Source organism: Dipodomys merriami, unplaced genomic scaffold (genome assembly GCF_024711535.1).
Source record: "Dipodomys merriami isolate MVZ:Mamm:240054 unplaced genomic scaffold, mDipMer1.0.p SCAF_6, whole genome shotgun sequence".
Lineage (NCBI taxonomy): Eukaryota > Metazoa > Chordata > Mammalia > Rodentia > Heteromyidae > Dipodomys > Dipodomys merriami.
Genome location: NW_027206179.1, coordinates 65,799,063 through 65,827,001, shown reverse-complemented (window position 1 = coordinate 65,827,001; position 27,939 = coordinate 65,799,063). Strand labels below are relative to the sequence as shown.

The window sequence follows — 27,939 nt, the reverse complement described above, 5'->3', positions numbered from 1 at the left end:
TTGTATTTGCCTAATGCACAAGCTGGGTTTTATGCAATACCAGTTTTACCATGTTTTCAATGCCTCTGAGAGTGCAATCAGAATTCTTATGCAATGAATAAACACATGCATAGGGCTTTGTTTGGGGACCAAACCCAAGGCCTTACACCTGATAGGCAAGTGCTCTACCACTGAGTTCCATTTCCAGCCCAGGCTCAAGGTCAAAGCTAGGGCAAAGAGATCTCTGTATGGAGAAGGTCTCCGACCAAGTTCTTATAAATCAAAGCCAGTAGGAGCCACATTTTACCTATCCACTCCCGCCAGATAGACTTTTGGTATCCTTAACATTTTATTTTGATGGTCAGTGGTTTCAACTCAGTCTTGTGCTTTCTAGGCAGGCTCTTTATCACTTAAACCACAACTTTAGTCCTTTTTGCTTTCAGTTTTTTTCCAAATATGGTGTCAGTTTATGCCTAGACAGGCCTAAATCAAAAAATCTATTTACAATTCCAGTTTAGCTGGGGTAACAGGCATGTGCTATTATGCCCAGTTCTTTTCCTTTTTCTTTTTTCTTAGTCCTGAGACTTGAATTCAGAGCCTGGGCACTGTCCCTGAATTTTTTTGCTCAAGGCTAGGAGCCACAGCTCCATTTCTGGGTTTGTGGGGGGTGGGGGCAGGGAGTGGTTAATTGGGGATGAACTTTCATCTCGTGAACTTTCCTGCCCTGGCTAGCTTTGAACCACAATCCTCAGATCTCAGCCTACTGAGTAGCTAGGATTATCGTGTGAGCCACCAATGCCCGGCACCATACCCAATTCTCAGTTGAAAAGAAGTCTCATGAACTTTTCTGCCAGGCTGGCTTCAAACCACAATCTTCCTTATCTTTGATTCCCAAGTAGCTAAAAGGATTATAGGCACAGGCCACTGATGCCCAGCTCTAAGTGGGTTTTAATATCAGTTCCAACACATACAACCTGACATGTGCCAAAGTATTGAACATTTTTGAACATCTGTAAAATCAAGACAATAATAGTCTCTATCTGTAATCCTAGCTACTTAGGAGGCTGAGATCTGCAGGATCTTCCTGCCTTAGCCTTTTCTCTTCAAGGCTGGGACTCTACCACTGGAGCCACAACTCCACTTCTGGCTTTTTGGTGGTTAATTGGAGATAAAGTCTCATTAACTTTTCTCAGATCTCAGCCTACTGAGTAGCCAGGTGTGAATCATTAGCACCCAACTCCATGAAGGATTTGCACAGACAGGCCCAATGGTCTCTAGCTTTTCCCCTTCACTCTCTAGCAAAATGGTGAACCTCCGTTAAGTCAAGGACTGACCCCATGCAGCATCTACCATGCCAGATGAAGACTGGGATAGGTGAGGACCAGTTTCTCTAGGGCCCTCTACCTCATTACTTCCCCCCTCCCCCCCACCACACACACACACACACACACACACACACACACACACACACACACACACACAATATACTATTGGACTATTAGGCTATTAGAGCGCCCTCTATCCACCAGCAATAGTAAGTGGGAGAGGAAAGCAGGTAATAAGCTGGGCAGAAGGTGGAGCCTCCATTCTTCATTGCTTCTAGTCCTGCTCTGTTCTGCATGGCCCCCATGCCATTACCTCCATGGATCTCTGCATACTGAGATCCAAGCCAAAGGAGTTCTCAGGCCTCCTCTGCAGGAGGACTTATGTCTGAGTGTGAGCTGAAGCTGCCTTGCTCAGGGCAATGCTGCTTACATGGTAGGAAGGGCTGCGCTCCTGACAGCACTGTGTTTAGTGTGCATAGAATCACAATCCCATATGAGCTTTCCTCCACCAGACCAAGGCTCTAACCACCACTGTTGTATCTACTCATCATAATGAAGCGCTAAAAGAATCTGCTAACATATGAACTTTTTTTTTTTTTTTTTTTTTTGGTGCCAGTACTGGAGCTTGAACTTAGGGCTTTATATTCTTACTTGGCTTTTTTACTCTGCCCCCTTCCAGATTTTTTGCTGGCTAATTGGAGATAAGAGTCTCAGATTTGTTTACCTGGGCTGGTTTTGACCTATAATCCTCAGATCTCAGCCTCCTGAGAAGCTAGGATTACAAGTGTGAGCCATCAGTATCTTGCCCAATATGTGAACCTTGAAGATATTCATGGCAGCAGGTGCTGGTAGCTCACGCCTACAATCCTAGCTATTCCAGAGGCTGAGATCTGAGGATCATGGTTGAAAGCCAGCCCAGGCAGAAAAGTTCATGAGACTTTTAACTTCAATTAACTATCAGTAAACTGGAACTGGAGCTAAGGTTCAAAGTGGTAGAGCACAAATCTTTAGCAAAAAAGCTCAGGGATAGCACCCAGGCTCTAAGTTCGGGTCCTATGGGGAAAAAAGACATCAAGAGCTAAGGAATTAAAGGAATTGTTGTAGATATAGAAGTCACATTGGCAAGATTGGCAAGTTCCTGACATAGAACTTAGCTACCTATGCCATAAAAGCTCTTGGGGCTTAACTTCCTGCTTTGTTGTGCTACCTGTGGACCCCAGGGTCTCAGACATGCCAGACAACTGCTCTACCACTGAGCTATATCCCCAGCCCATAGTTAGCTGCGTTTTAAAAATTTATATTTATATTATTATATAGTATATAATACATTTAATATTATTAATATTTAACTTTATTTATATATATTTTTGTCAGAATTAGGGTATAAACTAAGGGCCTTGTGCTTGCTATAACTTGAGCCATAACTCCAGCCTTTTTATCTTTCTTTTTTTTCTGGTCCTGGGGCTTGAACTTTGGACCTGAGCACTGTCCCTGAGTTTTGGTGCATAAAGCTAACATTCTACCACTTGAACTTCATGTCTATTTCTGGCTCTCTCTCTGTGTGTGTGTGTGTGTGTGTGTGTGTGTGTGTGTGTGTGTGTGTGTGTGTGTGTGTGTGTTGATTAGATTAATTATGGACTTTCCTGCCTGGGCTGATTTCAAACCATGATCCTCAAATCTCAGCCTCCTGAGTAGCTAGGATTGTAAGTGTGAGCCACCAGCACCCGACAGCTTTGGTTATTTTTTTAATTATAATTTTTTGTCAGTTGTGGATCAGGCTTGAACTTGGGGCCTGGACACTATCCCTGAGCTCTTTTTGCTCAAAGCTAATACTCTATCACTTTGAGACACAGTGCCACTTCTGGTGTTCTGGTGGTTCATTGGAGATATGAGTCTCACAGATCTTCCTGCCCCGGCTGGCTTTGCACTGTGATCCTCAGATCTCAGCCTCCTGAGTAGCTAGGATTACAGATGTGAACCACCAGCACCGAGCAAAGCTCTGGTTATTTTTGAAGAGGGTGTTGAGTTTTGTTTGCACTGACCTAGACCTCAATCCTTTCATTTATATTTTCAGATGTAGCCAGTATGACAGGTATGTGTCACCACACCAGCTTCAGCTTTTTCTGATGGAGTCTCAAGATCTTTTATGCCTGGGCTGATCTGGAACCTAAACCTTTCAATCTCTGCTTCCTAAGTAGTTAAGATTATAGGCGCCTAGCTTAGAGCTTCCTCCTCCTCCTCCTCCTCCTCCTCCTCCTCCTCCTCCTCCCCCCCTCTCCTCCTCCTCCCCCTCCTCCCCCCCCTCCTCCTCCTCCTCCTCCCCCTCCTCCTCCTCCCCCTCCTCCTCCTCCCCCTCCTCCCCCCCTCCTCCTCCTCCTCCCCTCCTCCTCCTCCTCCTCCTCCTCCCCCTCCTCCTCCTCCTCCCCCTCCTCCCCCCTCCTCCTCCTCCTCCTTTTCCTCCTCCTCCTCCTCCTCCTCCTCCTCCTCCTCCTCCTCCTCCTCCTCCTTTTCCTCCTCCTCCTCGTTTTCCTCCTCCTCCTCCTCCTCCTCCTCCTCTTCCTCCTCCTCCTCCTCCTCCTCCTCCTCCTCCTCCTCCTCCTCCTCCTCTTCTTTTTCTTCTTCTTCTTCTTCTTCTTCTTCTTCTTCTTCTTCTTCTTCTTCTTCTTCTTCTTCTTCTTCTTCTTCTTCTTCTTTATTCTTCCTCCTCCTCCTCCTCCTCCTCCTTTTCCTCCTCCTCCTCCTTTTCCTCCTCCTCCTCCTCCTCCTCTTCCTTCTCCTCCTCCTCTTCCTCCTCCTCCTCTTCCTCCTCCTCCTCCTCCTCCTCCTCTTCCTTCTCCTCCTCCTCCTCCTCCTCCTCCTCCTCTTCCTTCTCCTCCTCCTCCTCCTCCTCCTCCTCCTCCTCCTCCTCCTCCTCCTCCTCCTTCCTTCTCCTCCTCCTCCTCCTCCTCCTCCTCCTCCTCCTCCTCCTCCTCCTTCCTCCTCATCCTCCTCCTCGTCCTCTTCCTCTTCTTCCCAGTCCTGGGGCTTGAACACAGGACCTGAGTTTCTTATACTCAAGGCTCACATTCTGCCACTTGTGCCGCAGCTCCACTTCCAGCTTTTGGGGATGGTTAATTGGAGATAAGAGTCTCATAAACTATCTGGCCATGGCTAGTTTTGGAGCACAATCTTCAGCTCTCAGTCTCCTGAGTAGCTAGGATTATAGGTGAAAGCTACAGACACCCTCCTCTTAACGAGAAACATAAATTCCTTTCCTATACATATATTCTTCTATTTCTTTTGGTAGTGATGGTGATGGTGTGACTGGGGTTTGAACTCTAGGCCTCAAGGTAACTTGAGGGTCCTAAAACCCCATATCAACCGAAAAAGCTGTGTGAGGTGATATGCGTGAGTCCCTCCAGCTGTGGTGGGAAATGTAAACAGGAGGATTCAAGCTGGCTTGGGCCAAAAGGGCTATATTTCAAAAATAACCTGATCAAAAAATGCTGGAAAACTGACTCAAGCAGTGGAGCACCTGCCAAGAACATGTAACCTCTAAGTTCAAACCTCAGGACTATGAGTTAAAAAGAAACAACCAAATCTTGGATAAATGAGAATATCTGCATTGAGTGTTGTTTTTCTTTCAACCAGTGGATTGACCTTTTTGCTACTTAATATTTACCTGTTCAGAGCTCAAGAAATAATCAAATCAGGTCTGATGCTTGAGAGTTGGTTTAGAAACAGTGGTGCTAGGGCGCCACCTGCTGGCAGGATCTTTACATGGTGCTAGAGGGAAGGGCTGTTTGTATCAAACAACCTCTCTAAAATTAGTGCTTGGAAATGATGTCTTATGGCATGTTAAACGTGGTCAGTGATGACAGGGACCACTCGACCCAATAAAGTCAAATAGTGGTCAGTGATGACAGGGACCACTCGACCCAATAAAGTCAAATAGTGCTAGAGGGAAGGGCTGTTTGTATCAAACAACCTCTCTAAAATTAGTGCTTGGAAATGATGTCTTATGGCATGTTAAACGTGGTCAGTGATGACAGGGACCACTCGACCCAAATAAAGTCAAAAAGTCTTTAAATCCTAGTTACTCAGGAGTCTGAGATCTGAAGATCTCAGTTGGAAGCCATCCCCAGAAGAAATGTTCATGAGACTCTTATCTCCAGTCAGCCACCAACAAGCCAAAAGTGGAGCTGTGGCTTAAGTGGTAGAGCAGTAGCCTTGGGCAAAAAAGCTAAGCAAAGAGCATGAAGCCCCAAGTTCAAGCCCCAAATACTGGCAGAGAAAGGGAGAGGAGTAAGTTGTTAAGTACAGCAATAAAGAACACCTGTGAACCACAGCCCACCCTGGCCCCTGAAACTATTCAAATGTCACTGAGTGAAAATAAAGTGTGGGCTGTACATTTACATGCACATTGAAGTGAAGGAATTTCTGCTCCATGACAAACACACTGGAAACAAACATGCTGGAAACCAGAAGAATTTGGGTTTGAATTTCTTTTAAAATCACTTCCAGAATTTTACACACAATTCACAAAATTTATTTATGATTCATACATACTTTCTACTCACAATTTGATACAACATATGCTTAGCGAACCTGCCTGAACTACCACCTCAGGTAAGAATTTCCTCTGTGATACATAATTTTGGAATTCAAAAGTCTGTTTTTCCAGGTGCTGGTGGCTCACACCTGTACTCCTAGCTACCCAGGAGGCTGAGATCTGAGGATCATAGTTCAAAGCCATCCCAGGCAGGAAAGTCTGTGAGACTCTTTTCTCCAATTAACCACTAAAAAAATCCAGATGTGGAGCTATGGCTTAAGTGGTAGAGCACTAACCTTGAGCAAAATAACTCAGGGACAGTGCCCAGTACTGGAGTTTGAACTCAGGGTCTCAATCTAGCTTGACTTGCTTGCTCAACTAGTGCTCCTCACTTGAGCAATGTCTCCAGCCCTGATTTTTTGCTTTTAAAGATGGAGTCTTGCAGACTTTTCTATCCAGACTAGCCTCAAACTGTGCTCTTCCAGATCTTAGGCTCCTGAGTAGCTAGGATTAGAGGCATGAGCCACCAGCATCTAACCTGGTTTGTTTATTTATTTTTGTTCCAGTACTAGGGCTTGGACTCAGGGCCTCACATTCACTTGACTTTTTTTTTGGCTGGTGCTCTACACTTGAGCCACACCTCCAGTTCAGCATTTTGCTGGTTAATTGAGATGGTATCTCAAGGATTTTGTCTGCCTTTGAACTGAGATCTTTCAGGTTTTAGCCTCCCAAGTAGCTAGGATTCTAAGCATGAGCTGCCAGTACCTGGCATGATTTATATTTTTTAAAGAAAGCAAAATCAGGTAATCTCAATAGAAGATGAAACCATTTTTATAAAGTTCACAAACAGGAGAATATTCCTTTTCAAGGAAACCAAGTCCTTTAGCACTACACCTTAAGATGCGTACAGTGTTTGGGACTGCGGGATTAAACGCATGTGTTTGACTCCATCTCCAGAGAAGCCATGTTCAAATGTTTGCATATTTTCTGGCCTCAATAACTTTGGCAGAGGAAGCAGACAACATGGCTAGAAACCTCAGCTCACAGTAAGCTTTTCGTTTCCACAAGCTGTTCAATATGGCCTACCAAGTGTCCGTGACTTCTTTTTTTTTTTTTTTTTTGCCGGTCGTGGGGTCTGAACTCTGGGCCTGGGCGCTGTCCCTCAGCTCTTCAGCTCAAGGCAAGCACTTTACCACTTGATCCTCAGCCCTACTTCTGGCGTTTTCTGCTTATGTGGTGCTGAGGAATCGAACCCAGGGCCTCGTGCATGCAAGGCAAGCGCTCTACCACTGAGCCACCTTCCCAGCCCCCTCCGTGACTTCTTTTTTCTTAATTTCTATCAAGTTAGTGGAGGAATATGAAATGGAAGCAAATCAGCAGAGACAGACAGAAAGCAGAGCAGAGGAAGGAAGCATTCAGTTCTGCTGAAGAGTGTAAGGGTCAGCACCGTGTCACCATCAAGGTTCCTGAGCATAAGCAACAGAGACAGATTCAGCTCATTACATCTGAAGAGGGCTTACAAGGATGCCAGGGGGCTCATGGGATGGCTGGAGACCAAGGCTCAAGGAAGTAGAAGGACTAATGCAACTCTAGGGATATTGGAAGTGGAACCTGTTTGTCACTCTTGTCTGGTAATGCATTAATTAACAATGACTCCAGTGTTCATCCACACCTGAATCTAGCCAAGGTACAAAGATCTAGGATAAGGGGGGAAAACCAAATTTATTAGCCTAGCATGAGTTAGGGATCTTCCATGGTTAGAAGGCAAAGCCACTGACCACAGCCCAAATATGGTACTGTTTTGATGAAATGAGAATGGATACTAGATGGCTAAGGAAACAGGATCACTACAATTGTCTTTAAAATCACAAATATACCCAGGCACCCATGGCTCACACCTGTAATCATAGCTACTCAGGAGGCTGAGATCTGAGGATTGTGGTTCAAAGCGTCAGGGAAAAGTTCATGAGACTCTTATCTCCAATGAATCACCCAAAAGACAGAAATGGTGCTATGACTCAAGTGGCAGAGTGCTAGCCTTGAGCTGAAGAGCTCAGGGACAGTGCCCAGGCCCAGAGTTCAAGCCCCAGGACTAGCACTAAAAAATAAAATAAAAAAATATAAGAATTAAAAATACAACCACATATGATCCTACTTATGCATATAAATAGATGATAGATAGATTCATTAGCTAGCTAGCTAGATAGACGGATCCAAAAGACTTGAAAGCAGAGTCTTGAAGAGATATTAGTACAACTATGTTTACAATGGGCAAGATTGGTGAGCAACCTATGTATCCATTGGTGAGTGAATGGATCAATAAAATGTGTCATATGCATACAATGAAATAGTATACAATCCTAAGAGGGAAGAACATTCTAGCATATGCTGTAACATAGATGAAGCATGAGGACATGATACAACGTGAAATGAGCCAGGCACGAGGAGACAAAGGTGCCGAGAATACTTGGATACACAGGAACAGAAAATAGAGTAGTGGTTTCTGGGGCCTGGGAGGTTGGGGAACTGAGAGTTACTACTTCATAGGTACAGTTTCAGAGCTGCAAGATGAAAACAGTTCTGGAGAGCGTCTCACAATGTAAATATGCTTAAAGCTATTGAACTATATTTTCAAAAAGGATTAAGATGTTAGAGATTGTGATTTTCCTACATACAAGAATAAATAAGACGATCAACAAAATAATAGTAGAGCCCATGTTTATACTCAAGGCAAGTTTACAAAATGGAGGCTTAGAGACTGTAAGTTATTAATCTAAGTTTCTATTTCTTCAGAAAAAATGGGCATAATTTTATCCCCTACATCATTTGGATATATAGCTAGTCTTTTAGTACAATACCCATTATTGGCCTCAAAAACATACCTATTTGGGCAAATATTCACATATCGTCAAGAACAAAAATCACATTTAACAATATGGCTAGTGTGATTACACATATGTAAAAAGCAAAGTGGATGGGTGTGGTGGCTCACGTCTGTAAACCTAGCTGCTTTAGAAACAGACTCCAGGAAGATCAGTTCAAAGACAGCAAAGTAGGCAAGAGAAGCTGTTTCTTGTCTGTCTTAGTCCTTCTTTGCTGCTGTAATAGAGTACCTAAGGCTGGGTAGTTTATAATAAATAGGAAATTAGTTTTGCCCGGGTATGGTGGTACACACCTGTAATCCCAGCTACTTAGGAGGTATCGAGGTCTGAGACCAGCCATAAAAAGCTCAAGATGCTATCTAAACAATAAATGAAAAAGCAAAAGGATTGAGTCATGACTCAAGTGGTGGAGGGCTCTGGGTTCAATCCCCAATACCACTGAAAACAAAACAATCAGCCAGGTACTACTAGCTCATGCTTGCAATCCTAGCTTGCAATCCTGGAGGTTGAGACCTGAGGCTCATGGTTCAAAGACAGCCAGGGCAGGAAAATCCAAGAGACTCTTATCTTCAATTAACTACAAAGAAACTGGAAGTGGAGCTGTGGCTCAAATGGTAGAGCACTGATCCTTAGCAAAAGAGCTCAGGGACAATACCCAGGCCCTGAGTTCGAGCCCCAGTATTGGTACAGAAAACAACCAAATAAAAAATTACAAAAATTGGGGAAAATGGGGGGTAATCAAAAGAAGGAGTGACATTGTACAAAAGGGAAATGTACACATTCCTGCACCTTGAAATGTTAATCCCTGGGTACAACACCTCAGTAACAATAAAATTACACTAAAAAATGAAAACCAAAAACATCAGCAACCAAAAGAATCAACCACATCTGGCTCAGGATTCTGTAGGTTGTGAAGTCCAAGATCCAGGACCACAGTCTTCTTCCTGAGTCATAACACAGCTGAAGTCACCACGTAGAGAGAAAAGGGAGAGGAAGGAGGCCATCTCGCTTTGATAAGAAACCCACTGTTAGTCGAGAATGGTGGCTCACACCTGTAATCCTAGCTAGTTAGGAAGCTGACACCTGAAGTTTGAAGTTCAAAGCCTGCTCAGGTAGGAAAGCCTGTGAGACTCTCATCTTCAATTAACCAAAAAACCTGAAGTGAAGCTTTGGCTCTAACAATTTAGAGTACCACCTTGCCAAGAAACCTAAGGGACAGCACCCAAGCCCTGAGTTCAAGCCCCAGTATTGGCACAACAACAAAAAATATCTGATGATATTGGTGATATCTCACACCTGCAATCAGAGCTACTCAGGAAGCAAAGATGGATGTGATTCCAGGGCAATCCAGGGAGAAAAAGTCAGCAAGACCCCATCTCAGCAGCAGCAGCAATAACAACAACAACAACAAATGGACATGGTGGCACACACCTATCTTCCCTAAAACATCAGAGGACTACAATCAGTGGTCCTAGCTTAGGAAAATTGTTTGTATTTGAAGAACTAACTAAAGCACCAGCCTGAGTTCAAATTCTAGGACAGAGATAAAAAAAAGTAGGAAGTAGCATGATGGCTCAAGTGGTAGAGTACTAGCCTTGAGTACAAAGAGGCTCGGGGACAGTTCCAGGCCTTGAGTTCAAGCCCCAGGTCCCCCAAAAAAGATTCTAATGTTATTTTGTTGGTGGCTCATGCCTGTAATCCTTGATACTCAGGAGGCTGAGATCTGAGGATTGTGCTTCACAGCCAGTCCAGGCAGGAAAATTCCTGAGATTCTTATCTCAAATTAACCACCAGAAAACCAGAAGTGGCACTAGGGCTCAAAGTGGTAGAGCACTAGCCTTGAGTGAAAAAAACTCAGTGACAGGGCATATGCCCTGAGTTCATGCCCTATGACTCTCTGTCTGTCTGTCTGTCTGTCTGTCTCTCTCTCTCTCTCTCTCTCTCTCCCTCTCCCCCTCTCTTTCACACACACACACACACACACACACACACACACACACACACACACACACACACACATTTAATGAAAGGGTTGAGTGCATTGTGCAGACTTGCAATTCCAGCACTCAGAAAGCATTGGCGGGAAAATTGCAAGTTTGAGGCCAGCCTAGACTATCTAGGGAGACTCTGTCTAAACCAACAAAAACCAGTAAAGACATCAGTGAAAACAATGGGTATTTTCAATGGATGAACAGACACAAACAGAAACATAAAATGTTGCCTGGAATCTCAGTGAGTTGCTGGACTCTAATGAAGCTCGACCCCAAATATCCTGCATAAAGAATGCAATAGCCAGCATTGCTATAGTAGAAAGTTTATTTCCATTCATAAAATATATCACTAAATAGCTGAAAAAGTTACATATTATTTTAAAACATAGATTTAAAAAAATCATATGAGCTTCTCCTTAGCAAAACGCTTGTGTTTTATGTATTTACAGGAATATACTCTCCTCCTTGGGTCCGAGATATTCACTCAAGCCAGCCTGAGACGGCCTCTGGATGTGGGCAGGCGCATGAAGGAAGTTCATTGTCGGCTCTTCCTGCCTTGATTGAATATTACAAAAGGCCCTTTGGAAATAAGAGTAATGGCAGACAGCTTCTAGAGAAAAGTCCGGCGAAGCAGCAATTGATAACATATTTCCTCTTAGTGATGGAATGAATCCAGTTTTGGTAATCTACAGCTTGTTTAAGGTGGTTTTAAGGTATGCGTGGGGGTGGTGGTGGTGGTAATGAGGTCCTGTAACTCAGTTTCTCAGGAGTCTTCAACCTGAGCTTGTGGAGAGGGTGGCTCTGGGTCGATGTCTCTGCTGAAAGGTCGCCTGTTTTGATAGATGGCGGGACGCTCCAAGGTATGGCCATCCACATTCTCATACATCTGAACATGGGAAGAGACAGCACTGAGTTCCGCTAAGCAGTACTCACAGGTGTATGTACAGGGAAGCCACTGAAATAAAAATGGTACTCTAACCTCTATCTGGAACTTTATGAGGCTTAAGTCCTAGAGAATAGTAGGGAAGGAATGAAATCAAAGCTGAATATTGTCTTTCATTATCATTTCTACTCATAGAAATAAAATGGCATAGCCAGGCACTGGTGGCTCACACCTGTAGTCCTAGTTACTCAGAAGGCTGAGGATCCTGGTTCAAAGCCAGCCCAGGCAGGAAAATCTGAGACTCTTATCCCTGATAAATCAGCAAAAGAAACCAGAAATGGAGCTGTGGCTCAAGTGGTAGAATGTTAGCTTTGAGCACAAAAGCTCAAAGACAGGCCCAGGCCCTGGGTTCAAGCCCCAGGACCAGTACAAAGAAAGACAGAAGGGAAGGAAGGAAGGAAGGAAGGAAGGAAGGAAGGAAGGAAGGAAGGAAGGAAGGAAGGAAGGAAGGAAGGAAGGGAGAGAGGAAGAAAGAAAGAAAGAAAGAGAGAAAGAGAGAAAGAAAGAAAAAGAAAGAAAGAAAGAAAGAAAGAAAGAAGGAAAGAAAGAAAGAAAGAAAGAAAGAAAGAAAGAAAGAAAGAAAGAAAGAAAGAAAGAAAGAAAGAAAAGAAAGAAAGAAAAGAAAGACAGGAAGGAAGGAAGGAAGGAAGGAAGGAAGGAAGGAAGGAAGGATGGAAGGAAGGAAGGAAGAAAGGATGGAAGGAAGAAAGAAAAAAACATGCTAAAAATCTCAAAGTGATGCAAAGAAAGCATCAAAGGAAATAATCATGAGAATAAATTATTATTTTTTCTTTTTCTGGCCAGTCTTGGGACTTGAACTCAGGGCCTGGGCACTGTCTCTGAGCTTCTTTTGCTCAAGTCTAGCACTCTACCACTTAAGCCACAGTGCCACTCTTGGCCTTTTCTGTGTATGTGTTACTGAGGAATGGAACCCAGGGCTTCATGAATGCTAGGTAAGCATTCTACCACTAAGCCACATTCCCAGCCAGAAATCTATTCTTTATTTTTTTGGTCAGTCATGGGGCTTGAACTCTGGACCTGGGCGCTGTCCCTGAGCTCTTCAGTTCAAGGTGAGTGCTCTACCACTTGAGCCACAGCGCCACTTCTGGTTTTCTGGTGATTAATTGGAGATAAGAGTCTCACAGACTTTCCTGCCCAGGCTGGCTTAGAACCTCAATCCTCAGATTTCAGCTTCCTGAGTAGTTTGAGTTACAGGTGTAAGCCACTGTTGCCTGGCTTCAGAAATCTATTCTTTATTCACTAAACATGAGCCCATGCTTCACCTGTGAGTTTAATAACTTCAACATTTTCCCCCCAAGGCTTTTACTTTTTTGGGGAGACAGGGTCTCACTATGTAATCCTTAACCTCCCAACTCTCCTGCGGCAGCCTGCACAATGTTGAGATGACCACAATCAGTTCCCTCTTCCCTCCCTTCCTCTTTCCTTCTTTCCTTCCTTCCCATCCTTTTTCTCTTCCTCCTTCCCTTCTTGCCTTTCTTTTTCTGACTATAAGTTTAGCACACATTCATACAAAAAACCCTCAGAAATACAGAAAAGTAAAAAAATTAAAAATTAAAACTCACCAGAGATATGGATAGTTAACTGTGCATACACAACTTGGTGTCACTTGGCTTAGACTGTATGTTCTGTTTCTACTTTTTGAGCCACCCATAAATTGTCATTGTATTATTCCTCACACTTTTTTACCATCCACTACCCATGACCACATAACTCTTAAATTCCCAACCCACAGTTCCTTAGTACTGGGGCATAATAATTAATCTTTCGATGGATTGGTTATATAATACAAACTGATAATGTACATACCTCACCACTCTCAGGATAAATGGAGGGAAGGAATCCAGGCTGAGTCACATTTAAACAGTGGTGTGTATTGCCAGGCTGCCTTGCAGAAAAGTCCTACATCCTACAGATGCTCCTTGGCTTACGACCAAATAATCCATCAAGAATTGAAGCTACATAAGTAGGCCAGGCACCAATGACTCATGCCTGTAATTCTAGATACTCAGGAGGCTGAGATCTGAGCATCATGGTTCAAACCAGCTGGGGTAGAAAAATCTCTAATTAACCAGCAAAATGCCAGGAGTAGAGGTATGGTACAAATGATAGAGCCAGCCTTGAGCAAAATAGCTAAGGGAAGTACCCAAGCTCTGAGTTCAAGTCCCAGGACCAGTGTGTGTGCACAGGTGCATGTGCGCGCGCGCACGCACACACACACACACACACACACACACACACACACACACACACACACACACACACACACTCTATTGTAAAAAGAAAATGCACTGATGTCACCTAAGCTTTCAGATACCCCAGCTTAGCCTGGCCTGCCTTCAGTGCACTCAGAACATACAACTCACAGCTGGGCAAAAATTATCTAATAAAAGTCTACTGTAGCAGGGCACCAGTGACTCACACCTGTAATCCTAGCTACTAAGGAGGCTGAGATCTGAGGACTGCAGTTCAAAGCCAGCCTGAGCAGGAAAGTCCATGAGACTCTTAATTCCAATTAACCACTAGAAAACCAGAAGTGGCACTGTGGCTCAAGTGGTAGAGTGTTGGCCTTGAGCTGAAGAGCCCAGAGTCCAAGCCCCACTACCAACAACAACAACAACAACAAAAGTCTACTGTATAATTCAGTGAATATCCCATGTGATTTATTGTATATTGTTCTGAATATTAAAAAAACAACAACAATCATGTAAAGTCAAAAGTCCTCAAGTCTGACCATCCAAGCTGGGTACCTCTGAAGTTACTTCTGTTCTAATTAAGTGTCAGGGAACTATTTTCTCCAAAGCCTTCCCAACAGGGAATTATAAGAATCTTTTATAACTCACCCCTTGTCCAGCAATAGGCTTTATTTCCTTACCTATTCGTCTGTATACATGTCATTATAGACAAAGCTGAGCATCTTTTCATAGAGGTGATGGCTATTTGCATTTCCTTGTGAACTGTCTGCTCATTTCCTCTGTGTGTGTGTGTGTGTGTGTGTGTGTGTGTGTGTGTGTGTGTGTGTGTGTGTGTGCACGTGCGCGCGCGCGCTGGTCCTGATGTTTGAACTCAGGCCCTAGGCACTGTCCCTCAGCTTTTGTGCCCAAAGCTAGCACTCTATTACCTGAGCCACAGCTCCAATTACAGATTTTTGCTGTTTAATTGGCAATAAGACTCTAAGACTTTCTTTCTGGGCTGGCTTTGATCTCAGCCTCCTGAGTAGCTCGAATTACAGGCATGAGCCACAGGAGCCCAGCTTCCTTTGCTTTTTTCTATACATAAAATAGTACACATGATTTGTTAATTAAGTAAGAGAAATCATTGGGGTTAAGGATCATGCATTATGGTTATTTAAATTTTACAGATACAATGGATTCCCTACCTTCGCCTTTGCTACTAATTCTGTTGTTACTGTATATGTACTTACTTTTGTCTTTGCACTCAGTATTGTGTGAATTAATTAGTCACATGAATTTATTTTTTTCTTTCTAGAAAACTGAAAAATAAAAAAATTAACTAAGTGCCTGTGGCTCATTCCTGTAACCCTAGTTACAGTAATGTCGTTCAAAAGGACAGAATAGTCTGTGAGATTCTCCAATTAACCACCAAAACTCTGAAAGTGGAAGTGTAGCTCCAGTGGTAGAGTACAGCCTTGAGCCCAAAAGGCAAATCAGAGCATGAGGCTCTGAGTTCAAGCCCCAGTAGCCCATGCAAGTGCTGAGATCTGAGGATCACAGTTCAAAGCCAGCCCGGGCAGGAAAGGCCATGAGACTCTTATCTCCAATAAACCACCAGAAAACCAGAAATGACACTGTGGTTCAAGTGGTAGAGCACTTGCCTTGAGCTGAAGAGCTGAGGACAGCACCCAGGCCCTGAGTTCAAGCCCCATGACCACCACCAACAACAAAAGTTTAGAAAATGGTCAATCCATTTAAATAATCAGATTTACATATATATGTATACACACACACATATGTATGCTCTTGCTATTGTAGACCAGGCTGATCTTGAACTCCAAGCAAATATTCTTTTGTGTGTGTGTGTGTGTGTGTGTGTGTGTGTGTGTGTGTGTGTGTGTGAACACGTGAATGCACACGCTGGTACTAGGGCTTGAATTCTGGGCTTTGCACTTCCTATTTGACTTTTTCACGCAAGACTGGCACTCTACTACTTGAACCACATCTATATTTCTAGCCTTTTGCTGATTAATTAGAGATAAGAGGCTTTCAGATTTCCTGTCTGGACTGGCTCTGAACCTTGACCTTCAGTCCTCAGCCTCCCAAGTAGCTAGGATTACAGGCAGGGGCTCAGCTATAGGTTTTTGTTTTTGTTTTGTTTTGGGGCTTGAACTCAGAGCCTGGGTACTATCTACGAGCTTTTGTGCTCAAGACTACCACTCTACCATTTGAGCCACAGCTCTACTTTGAGTGTTTTGATAGTTAATTGGAGATAAGAATCTCACAGACTTTCTTTCTTGGGCTGGCTTCAAACCATGATCCTTAGATCTCAGTCTCCTGAGTAGCTAGGATTACAGGCGTGAGCCACTGGCACCTGGCTTGTAGTTTTATTTTTAAACACATCCCAATAAATATTTCTCATCTTATACAACTTTTTTTTTTTTTTTTTTTGTCAGTTGTGGGGCTTGAACTCTGGGCTTGGGCACTATCCCTGCGCTCTTCAGCTCAAGGCGATTGCTACCATTTTGAGCCACAGTGCCACTTCTGGTTTCCTGGTGGTTTATTGGAGATAAGAGTTTCACGGACTTTGCTGTCCGGGCTGGCTTTGAACGGTGATCCTCAGATCTCAGCCTCTTCAGTAGCTAGGATTACAGGCGTGAGCCACCGGTGTCCGGCTTTATACAACTTTTAAAGGGCAATGACAAATGGTGAGGAAGACAACTTGGTACATTTAGATCTGAGGAAGGCAATAAGTGTTGTGAATGCCCAATTTCCTTTCTAGCAGTGATTCAGTCCTGGTTGCTACATACCGCTTCTTCTGCATCCGCCAGCTGACATCCTAAAAATGAAGTTAGATTAGGGAAAGATGGTCTTTTCCTCGAGTCAAAAGCCCAGCAGGATTGCATTATGAAGTATCTGTAAAGGCAACAGAATAAGCATGAGGAAATCCACATGAGGTAAAACGGGGCATTTTCCATATAAAAGCAATATTTTCTGTTTACAGCCACTTCTTGATGATAGGTTTACTTTGTGGCAAGTGCTCTCCTAGATTTTAACTTATTCCAGAAAAAAGGAATTTGATGATATAAAGAAAGGGGACGTTGCAGCCAGGTGCCCATGGCTCCCTCCTGTTATCCTAACATCTCAGGAGTGGGGACAAGATCTGAGGATCACAGTTCATAGCCAGCCAGCCAGGGAAGTCCATCAGACTCTTATCTCCAATTAACCACCCAAAAGCTGTACAGACAGCTGTGGCTCAACTGGTAGAATGCTGGCTTTGAGCATAAAAGCTCAGAGATAGCCCCCAGGCACTGAGTTCTAGTCCCAGTACCGGCACAAAGAAAAAAAAAGAGGGGGCAGAGAGATTATGGGAGTTTTATTAAGTTTTCACCTTTTTTTGGTCTGCATTTGGAATTAGGTGATAATTTTCTAATTTCAACAAATCTACCATTTTATTTGGACTTACATTTCTTCTGTAGCATAAAATGGCTGGTCCATTTTAAACCCACTCTGAATGAGTTTATAGAAGTTAGCATCAACTGGAATACCAGGATAAGGATTCACACCTGAGGAAAAAAATGAAAGAAGGGTTGCATCATCCATTTCTTCAACTGGCCTATCCATTCAATTGGCAAACACATAATGAGCGCTCCTGTGTGCCATACACAGTCTACAGCTAAGGCTGCAAGTAGATTTTTAAAAAGTACAGTAGCTCATGCCTGTAATCCCAAGTATGCAGGAGGCAGAGATCAGGAAGACAGTTGCTCCAAGCCAGGTTGGGGAAAAAGTTTACAAGACTGTATCTCCACTCACACCGACACAAAAAAACCCTAGGCAAGGGTGACATATCTTTCTCATCCCAGCTACAGTGGGAAGCATAAATAGGAGAATCAAAATTCAGGCCACCCTGGTCAAAAGTCAAGATCTGAAGCCAACTACTAGTGGCTAATGCCTGTAATCCTAGCTATGCAAGAGACTCAGAGCTGAGGGTTGTGGTTCAAAGCCAGCTCAGACAGAAAGGTTCATGAGACTCTTCTTTTCAATTAACCAGCAAGAAGCCAGAAGTAGAGGTGTGGTTCAAGTGATGGAGCACCAGCTTTGAGCAAAAATAAACCTCTGGAACAGAGCCCAGGCCCTGAGTTCAAGCCCTAGTGCCAGCATCATAAATAATTAATTAAAAAAAATCAAGATCTGGGCAAAAGTCTTGGTAAAATGATAAAGCACTTGCCTAAGAAAGTACAAAGTTAGCTGGGTGCCAGTGACTCACACCTATAATTCTAGCTACTCAGAAGGCTAAGATCTGAGGATTGCAATTCAAAGCTAGCACAGACAGAAAGTCTCTGAGACTCTTATCTCCAATTAATCACCAGAAAATCAGAAGTAGCACAGAGGTTCAAGTGGTAGAGCGTTTGCCTTGAGCTGAAGAGCTAAGGGACAGCACCCAGGCCCAGACAACTGAAGAAAGAAAGGAAGAAAGAAAAAAAGAAAGAAAGAAGGAAGGAAGAGAGAGGGGAGAGAGAAAGAAAGAGAAAGAGAGAGGGGGGAGATAGGGAGGGAAAGAAGGAGGGAGGGAGGAAGGGAGGGAAGAAGGAAGGAAGGAAGGAAGGAAGGAAGGAAGGAAGGAAGGAAGGAAGGAAGGAAGGAAGGAAGGAAGGAAGGAAGGGCAAAGTTCTAAGTTCAAACCTCAATATCAAAAAAAGAAGAACAGAACAAGAAAGAAAAAAGTGCTAGAGAGATGGCAGGAAGGCCTGAGTTCAAAGTTTATGATCACAAAGCCAACAAACAAAAACTGACAAGGCCTCACAAGCAAGTTATTTGTAGACCAGCCAGGAAAACAGACTTGTGAACATCAGCAAATAACCCACACAGTGGCATGCGCCATTGCAGAAGCAAGAGCGGAAGCTACTGGAAGAAACTATTGAGAGCCAGCAGGGTGGGGGTGGGGTGCAGAGGGAGCAGGAGGCATACAGCCCAAAGCCCAGGAGGCCAGCAAGGGGGCCAAACATACCAAGTGAGAATATCTCCCAGAGCAATATTCCGTAGGACCAGACATCACTCTTAATTGTGTAGATCCCTTCAAATAAGCTCTCAGGAGCCATCCATTTCACAGGCAGACGAGCCTGCGCAAAGCCAAAAGGAAAGCCGGGGTGAATTTTCTACCTACAGACACTCAGCTTCTCACCTGTTGTTACAGAATTAAATCTATAGTCTTCCTAAGGTCACACATGATACTTCTTGGAGAAAATCCCATTCCTCAAGTAGCAGTGTTTCACTGTCAAGTTCCCATTCTAAATCATGTTAGCCAATGAAAATGTACTTTTTAACACTCATCTTGACCACAAGCTTGTGTTTAGAGCAGATAAATGTAAGAGTTGTTCCTCCTAATCCATAAAGGAAGAGCTTTGGTCCGAAGCTCAAGCCAGTGACTAGTCTTTTGTACTGAGGTTTGAACTCAGGACCTGAGCAATGTCCCTTAGCTTTTTTTGTTCAAGACAGGTGTTCAACCATTTGAGCCCACAGCTCTACTTCTGGCTTTTTGGTGCCAAGTTGGAGATAAGAGTCTCACAGACTTTCCTGCCCAGGCTGGTTTCAAACTGCAATCCTCATGGACTTTCCTGCCTGGGCTGGCTTTGAGCCAGGATCCTCAGACCTCAGCCTTCTGAATAGCTAGGACTACTGGTGTGAGCCACCAGCGCCCAGTATGACCTGAATCTTGATGACAACATTTCTTACCAGACCCAAGCAAAAATGCCATCCTCATTCAGAAGGTGGCAAGGGGAATTTAATGTCATCACTTCCAGAAATGACACCAGGATTTTTTAGTTTCCATGTGGCATGACAGGGAAGTTTGGACTGAGTAGGCACAGTGCCAGATCGGAGTTGGAACACAGGTGGTTAGATCGCTGGGCTGAGCGTTTGGTACTGATTTTGGTTGACCCAGCCTTCTCAGTATGTGTTTAATCTGCTTAGTGAAATCAAAGCTCCAGAAAGAAACCCTTTTTTAAATTCCACACAAACTCAGGCCTAATGAATCAAGCAGGCTTGTCTGGTTCATTTGACTCATTAATAGAATTAATTGTGGTTCCAAATGGAATCCACCTCCCCACGTTAGAGACAGCAGGGCAAAGCCTGCAGCCATCCAGAAGCGCTCAGCACACAGGACTCCAGCTATAATTACTGGGAAGCAGGTTTGAAATCAACGAAAACAATTATTTGACTCCAGTGGGAATACAGATTGACTTGATTTTCCACATTCATTAGCTGTTTACCCTGAACAAGGCGCTTTCATGTGGCTTTTATTGGTTTACTCCCACAATCCTAGGAAGTAAGTACTAAGCCTGCGCTCAGGTAACACAGAACCACAGGGTGAAGTATAGACTCATGGCTGAGACTGTTCATACCCACAAATATGTCTGCATGCCCCTCAGTGTCCTCCTCCACAAGGTGAACACCCTGAGAAATGAATGAATGAATGAATATATGCAAAGCATTTAGCACTTAGTAAAGACTGCATCTGTTGCTGATAGGATTTCACACAGAGAGATGTGATGCGGAGAAATGAATAACCAAGTCAAAGCAGAAAAGGAGCTTAAGCCCAAGTGCTATAATTCTTTAAGGGGAGGGGAGTGCTGGAGGTGGAATCCAAAGCTTTTAAAGGCTAGGCCAACACCCTGCCATTGAGTCATACTCCTTTGAATGTGTGTATGTGTGTGTGTGTGTGTGTGTGTGTGTGTGCGCGCGCGCGTGTGTGCTAGTACTGGGGCTTGGACTCGGGGCATCATTGTGTCACTTGTTTTTTTCCACTCAAGACTGGCACTCTACCAACTGATTAATTGGAGGTAAGACTCTCATGGATTTGTCTGCACAGACAGTTTTTTTCTTTTGTGGGGGTGGGGGGGGGCAGTTCTGGGGCTTGAACTGTGGGCTTGTGCACTGTTCCTGAGCTTCTTTTGCTCAAAGCTAGGACTCTACTACTTGAGCCACAGCGCTACTTCTGGCCTTTTCTGTGTATGTGGTACTGAGGAATAGAACCCAGGGCTTCATGCATGCAAGGCAAACATTCTACCACATAGCCACATTTCCAGCCCCCCACTCCCACCCTCCCACCCCCGATTGGTTTTCAATTATGATCCTCAGATCTCAGCCTTCTGAGTAACTAGGATTACAGCTCTGAGCCACTGGTGCCCAGTTGTTGTATTTTTGTTTTTGTTTTTATTGTCGGTCACAGGGCTTGAATCTGTCCCTGAGCTCTTCAGCTAAAGGTGAGCACTCTACCACTTGAGCCACAGCGCCACTTCTGGTTTTCTTATGGTTAATTGGAGATAAAAGTCTCATGAACTTTCCTGCCCTGGCTGGCTTTGAACTTGAACCTCAGATCTCAGCCTCCTGAGTAGCTGGGTTATAGGCATGAGCCACTAGCACCTGGCTCCAGCTGTTGTTTTTTAAAAAAACAAATTCAAACAGGCTGTTGGTGGCTCACACCTGTAATCTTAGCTACTCAAGAGCCTGAGATCTGAAGATCAAGGTTCAAAGCCAGTCCAGGCAGGATAATCTGTAAGACTCTTGTCTCCAATTAACCAGCAAAAATTAGAAAGTAGAGCTGTGTCTCAAGTGGCAGAGCACTAGCCTTGAGCAAAAATAAATAAATAAATAAATAAAAATAAAGCTTATGGACAATGCCAATACCCTGGACATTGAACTGCCAATGGACAGTTCAAGCCCCATGACAGACACACAGACAGACACACACACACATACACAAAACAAATTCAGTTTAGGTCTTTCAGCATTAATTGTAACAGATGACACATATTCATTAAGTAATTTTTAAGTACTGTGGTCTTTACATTTTGTACTTAATATTTATATGTTGTATATTTTGAAAAATGTTCTATTGTAATTACTAGCATTTCTTGTTATTGGAAACCTAACTTAATAGCCTCTTAACAGCTAAGGGAACTGAAATTGATGCAAGAAAATAGGCTTGTTTGCTTTTTTTTTTTTTAAGTGAAGACAGATGCACCCAAAGGCTGCTAATGGACATCTTCGACTACCTGGGGCAAGCTGGATGCGTGGCTCTTTTTGCTCAACTGTTATCACAGATGGAGTTGTCCCTGAAGCTGCAAGAAAATCTTTTAAGCATAAGAAAGCAAGCTGCTGTGAAGGTTTTATTTTTTAATGTTACCATAAATCGAAAGTGCATTAGAACAAGTGAAAATATTTCCCATAGTCATGACAAAACACAAACTAGAAGTATAAAAATAACACTAGCTGGGCATCAGTGGCTCATGCCTATAATCGTAGCTAGCCAGATCTGAGGATCATCATTCAGAGCCAGTCCAGGCAAGAACGTCTGTGAGACTCATATCTCTAATGAACCACCAGAAACGCCAGAAGTGGAACTTTGGCTCAAGTGGTACCATGCTATTCTTAAGCACAAAAGCTTGGGAATAGTGCCTAGGCCCTGAGTTCAAGCCCAGGACAGACATGAAAAGTAAAAATAAAAATAAAGTAAAAGTAAAACTAGCAGGCTCACATTGCCCCTGACAACGTAGTTGGAATCACTCAGGATATCTCGGGCCAACCCGAAATCACAGATCTTCACCACCTTCCCATGGGTGACCAGCACGTTTCTGGCTGCCAGGTCCCGGTGAACACACTAGAAAGAATGAAACCAGTGTTATTTGCTGTGACAGATACTAGCATCGAGTGTAATCATTCTAGTTTCAGGTTCAGTAGGAATCACAGAGGCGGAAAGTCCCGTCTAAAATCTTGAACAGCCACCCTGCCGTGCAACACCAACCCAGGAAACTCCATAGCCAAATGCTTCTACCTCTGTGGCTGTGCAAGGGCCTCAGAGGTGAGAGGGAATGGTTCATTCCCAAGGAGGGTTAGGGCTGGGGTAGGGCCAAAGGGAGAGCAGAAGAGGAATGATGAGGGAAAATGGGTGGGAAAGAATGCAGTCCAGAACTCATTGTAGGGGCTGGGAAGGTGGCTTAGTGGTAAAGTGATAGACTTGCATGCATGAGGTCCTGGGTTCAATTCTTCAGCACCACATAAGCAGAAAAAGCTGGAAGTGGTGCTGTGGCTCAAGTGGTAAGGTGCTAGCCTTGAGTGAAAGAGCTGAGGGACAGCGTCCAGGCCCAGAGTTCAAGTCCCATGACCGACAAATATATAAATATATAAATAAATAAAATTCATTGTATAATACCACAAAACTTAGAAAAGTAAGGGAAGCGGTGAGTCAAAGGAGGTAAAAATGTTGAAGGGATGACGCTGATCAAGATACACTGTATTCATAAACTGCTTTACTAGCTTGGCACTAGTAACTCATACCTATATTTCTAGCTAGGTACTCAGAAGGCTGAGATCTGAGGATTGTGGTTCCAAGACAGCTAAAGCAGGAAAGTCCATGAGATTCTTATCTCCAATTAACCACCAGAAAACCAGAAAATGGCACTGTGGCTTAAAGTGGCAGAGCACTAGCCTTGAACAAAAGAGCTCAGGGACAATACCCAGGCACCAAGTTGAAGCTGACTGACAAATGCATCCATACATGCATGCATACATACATATATTAATTGGTTTATTATATGGCACCTGTTTTGTACAACGACTTAATTTCTTTTTATTTTCCAGTCTTGCTTGAACTCTGGGCCTGGGATTGTTCTTGGGCTCCTTTTTGCTCAAGGCTAGTGCTCTACCATGTGAGCCACAGCACCACTTCCTGTTTTCTGGTGGTTAATTGGAGATAAGAGTCTCACAGACTTTCCTGCCCAGGCTGGCTTTGAACAGTGATCCTCAGATCTCAGCCTCCTGAGTAGCTAGGATTACAGGTGTGAGCCAGTGGTACCTGGCTCCAAGGAGATTTTTAAGAAGCTGTTTTTCCAGTGCTATTAGGTATGAAATCTCTTTCTCTCTCTCTCCCTCCCATCTCTTTGCCAGTCCTGGGGCTTGAACTAAGGGCCTGGGCACTGTCCTGAGCTTCTTTTGTTCACTCTACCACTTGAGCCACACCACCACGTCTGGGCTTTTTCTGCTTATGTGGTACTGGGGAATCAAATCCAGGGTTTCATACATGCTAGGCAAGCACTCCACCACTAAGCCACATTCCCAATCCCCCCCCCCCATGCCTTTTTTTTTTTAATACTGACACTAGGTTTTGAACTCAAGGCTTTGGACTTTTGCTTGGCTATTACACTTGAGCCATACATCCACTTCCAGGTTCTTGCCCATTAATTGGAGATAATAGCCTCTTGGATTTGTCTGCTGGACTGGCTTCAAGCACTCATGTGTGTGTGTGTGTGTGTGTGTGTGTGTGTGTGTGTGTGTGTGTGTGTGTGTGTGTGTGTGTGTGTGTGTGTGTGTGTATGTGTGTGTGTGTGTGCATGCATGCGTGCACTTGTACACACGCCAGGCTTGGACTGAGGACCTGTAGTCTTGCTTAATTTCTTTGCTCAAGGATGGCACTCTATTACTTGAGCCACACCTCCACTTCTGGCTTTTTGCTAGTCAGCTGGAGATAGGAATCTAATGATTTTGTCTGTCCAGACTGGCTTCAAACTGAGAATGTCAGATCTTAGCCTCTTGAGTAGCTAGAATCACAGGCATGAGCCATTGTAGCTCGTGAGAGCCATCTAGTAGCTTGCTTTGCTTTCTAGTTTCCTGCAGCTGCCTCCAGGCCACCCTTTGTCTGCATGTTCCTGCTAAGAAGCATGGCACCCATCATGTCTGACATCTCACTGTTTCTGGGATTGTGGCCAGGCCTCCTCTGGACTCTTCCCTCTTTGCATACTGGACTCAACTTTCCTGTTTTGGGTTTTTTTTTTTTCATTCCCCAAAGTTGCATTCTCTCCCTCCACATCCTCCATCAAGCCATTTCTCCCAAAGGTCAGGATGCAAGTACCACCTCAAATCTTCACTTCCAACCCAAACACCACTTCTCTACACTTTAGATCAGACCATCCAAGTATCTACTACATTAAGCTCGATTCCATCACCCACACGCAATAGAGCTGAAGAGCTGCCTTTAATGCTCCTGATGCTGTGTTCCCTGCTTACCTCACATTCCCTGCTGGTTTGCCTTGCCCTTGCCAAAATCTCCTTTAAGGTAGATGATTGTGGCTTACACCTGTAATTCTAGCCAAAAGAGGAGCTGTGGCTCAAGTGGTAGAACACTAACCTTGAGCAAAACAAACTCAGGAACTGTGCCCAAGCCCTGAGTTCAAGCCCAGGACTGGTACACACACACACACACACACACACACACACACACACACACACACACACACACACACACACACACACACACACACACACACACACACACACACACACACACACACATCTCCTTTAGCCCAAGCACAAAGTCTTGCAGAAAGCTTTTTTTTATTGTTTCTCCTACTAGTTCCTGGGGGAGAAAAAGTGCTCTACCACTTGAGCCACAGCCCCATTTCTGGTTTTTCAGTTGTTAATCAGAGATAAGAGTCTCATAAACTTTCCTGCCTAGGCTGGCTTTGAACCAAGGTCCTCAGATCTCAGCCTCCTGAGTAGCTAGAATTACAGGCATGAGCCACCAGTGCCCAGATCCACTTCTGGTATTTTGGTGGTTAATTGAAGATAAGAATTTCACAGACTTGCTGGGCACTGGTGGCTCATGCCTGCAATGCTAACTGCTTAGGAGGCTGAGATTTAGGATTGCAGTTCAAAGCCAGCCCAGGCAGAAAAGTCCCTGTGAGACTCTCCAATAACAACTCAAAAACCAGAAGTGGCCCTGTGGCTCAAAGTTGTATAGCACTAGCCTTGAGCAAAAAGAGCTCAGTGACAGCACCCAGAATCTGAGTTCAAGCCCTATGACTGATCAAAAAAAATTTTTTTTAAGTAAAGAAAAGAAAAGAATTTCACAGACTTGTCTGTCTGGGCTGCCTTTGAATTTCCATCCTCAGATCTCAGCCTCATTGAATAGGTAGCATTACAGCCATGAGCCACCAGGGCTTAGCCACTGGACTATCTTTGATCACAGAATTTACCTCATGATACCATCATGTGATTTGCATGTCCCTTGCTTCTTTCTCTCCAATTGAACATAGGATCTTTGGTGTTTTTGTTGTTGTTGTTGTTTTTACTAGTCCTGGGGCTTGAACTCAAGGCCTGGGCAATGTCCCTGAGCTTCTTTTGCTAAAGGTTAGCATTCTATCACTTGAGCCACAGTGCCACTTCTGAGGAATTGAACACAGGACTTCATGCATACTAGGCAAGCACTCTACCAGTAAGCCATATTGCCAGGCAAACATAGGATCTTTGGGCCCAGGAGTCATAACATTGCTGGCTGTGAATCTCCCACCCCAGCAGGCTCAGCACTTAGGCAATACTCAGCAAATGTGTAATGAAGTCAAAGTCTGTAGGCTAGGTAGAGGGACCACTTGAGAAACACCAAGGGAAGAACGGTGACATATATCACTCAGAAGGGAAGGTCTGCAGTGAAGACAAAAATGCCTAAAAAATTAGATGGTCTTGCAAGTCTCTGATGGCTTATTCCTGCAATCCTAGTTACTCAAGAGGTTGAGATCTGAAGATAACAGTTTGAAGCCAGGGTCAGTAAAAAAGTCCATGAGACTCTTTATCTCCAATTATCTGCCAAAAAGCCAGAAGTGGAGCTGTGGCTCAAGTGATAGATGCCAATCTTGAGTGAAAAAGCTAAAGCTAAGGGACATTGTCTCCGCCCTGAGTTTAAGCCCCAGTGTGGACACACACACACACACACACACACACACACACACACACACACACATACACCACACACACACACAAACACACACACACACAGGAGAAAGTGGATATTCTTCAAATGTTTGCATTATGTATACCTTGTGAGAGAGATGGAAGTAGCACCCTTGAACCCCAGTTTTGAGCTGTTTGAATATGAATGTGCATCAACTTATGATGGAGTTACCTCCAACACGCCCATCATAAGTAGAAGACACCATGCTGAAAATGCATTGGATACAACAAGGTACATTGTTTCCCTCATGGTCACCACTTCCTGCCATCTCCAGAGAGGATGGAACCACAGATGACAAAGCCAAGGGAAAACTTAAGTTCCAAATTCCAAATATAATTTCCACTGTGTGTTTATGACCCTCACTCCGTCCTAAAGATGAAAAAATCATACGTGAGACCATCCAAGGCAACAACTGTCTCCATTTACTTAGCTCTGGGTGGTAAACTGGGCCAGTACCTCATTCCAATAATCTTAGCTACTCAGGAGGCTGAGATCATGGTTTGAAGACAACCCAATAGAAAAGTCTATCAGATTCTTACTAAAATTAACACAAAGAGTGGGAAGCATTCCCCCCCCCCTCAACACAATAGATACAGTAAGAGCACTATGTTGCCCATGAGTGGGCAAACTATTGATCTGTAGATCATGAATTAAGTGTTCATTGAGCTTGCGAAAAGGGAAATCCAACCACACTTAGGGAAGAAGAGAGAAGGACTCAGATGTATGAGAAATATAAATACCATGTTAATATTATTAAATATTGTTATTAAATATTATATGTGGGAAATATTCTTGAGACAGTAATTTTTTTTGTCATGGCAGTACTAGGGCTTGAACTCAGAGCCTCATTCTCTTGCTTAGCTTTTTTGCTCAGAACTGGCACGCTACCACTTGAGCCATATCTTCATTTTTGCCTTTCTGCTGGTCAATTAGAGATAAGAATCTCCTGGATTTGTCTGCCCAGACTGGCTTACAGTGGTGATCTTCAGATTTTAGCCTCTTGAGTATCTAGTTTTATAAGCACGAGCCACCAATACCTGGCTGGGATAGTATTTTTCTTTTTGAATGAACAATACAATTCAAATCCATCTTTCCAAATTCAGGGAGAAACAAAGAGAAAGGAAGCCAAGGGAGGAAAGTAGCAGAGAAGAAGAGGAAAAGAATGAGAAAAAGAGAGGAAAAGCATGTGGAAACAGAGTGAAGGAATCCAGGGACAGTCATGGAGATAGAGCATCCTGCTCTGCTGATTCTTTTAAACTAGCTACTTAGGGATCAGCTTTTCTCTACAGTTCTCTTATCCATTTGGAGTCCAGAT

General features: G+C 43.9%; 1 protein-coding gene across 1 annotated transcript in view; it reads right to left on the bottom strand.

Moving 5' to 3' along the window:
* Positions 1-11,054: 11,054 nt before the first annotated feature.
* The window catches only part of Flt3 (fms related receptor tyrosine kinase 3), an 84,657-nt gene continuing 67,772 nt past the window's right edge, over positions 11,055-27,939 (bottom strand). Inside the window, exons 20-24 of the mRNA XM_070001973.1 lie at positions 22,380-22,502; positions 18,852-18,963; positions 17,310-17,409; positions 16,654-16,759; positions 11,055-11,594 (exon numbers count right to left, since the gene is read on the bottom strand). Coding sequence (XP_069858074.1) covers positions 11,472-11,594; positions 16,654-16,759; positions 17,310-17,409; positions 18,852-18,963; positions 22,380-22,502 — 564 coding nt within the window. The 3' untranslated portion in view covers positions 11,055-11,471. The remainder of the gene's footprint in view (positions 11,595-16,653; positions 16,760-17,309; positions 17,410-18,851; positions 18,964-22,379; positions 22,503-27,939) is intronic.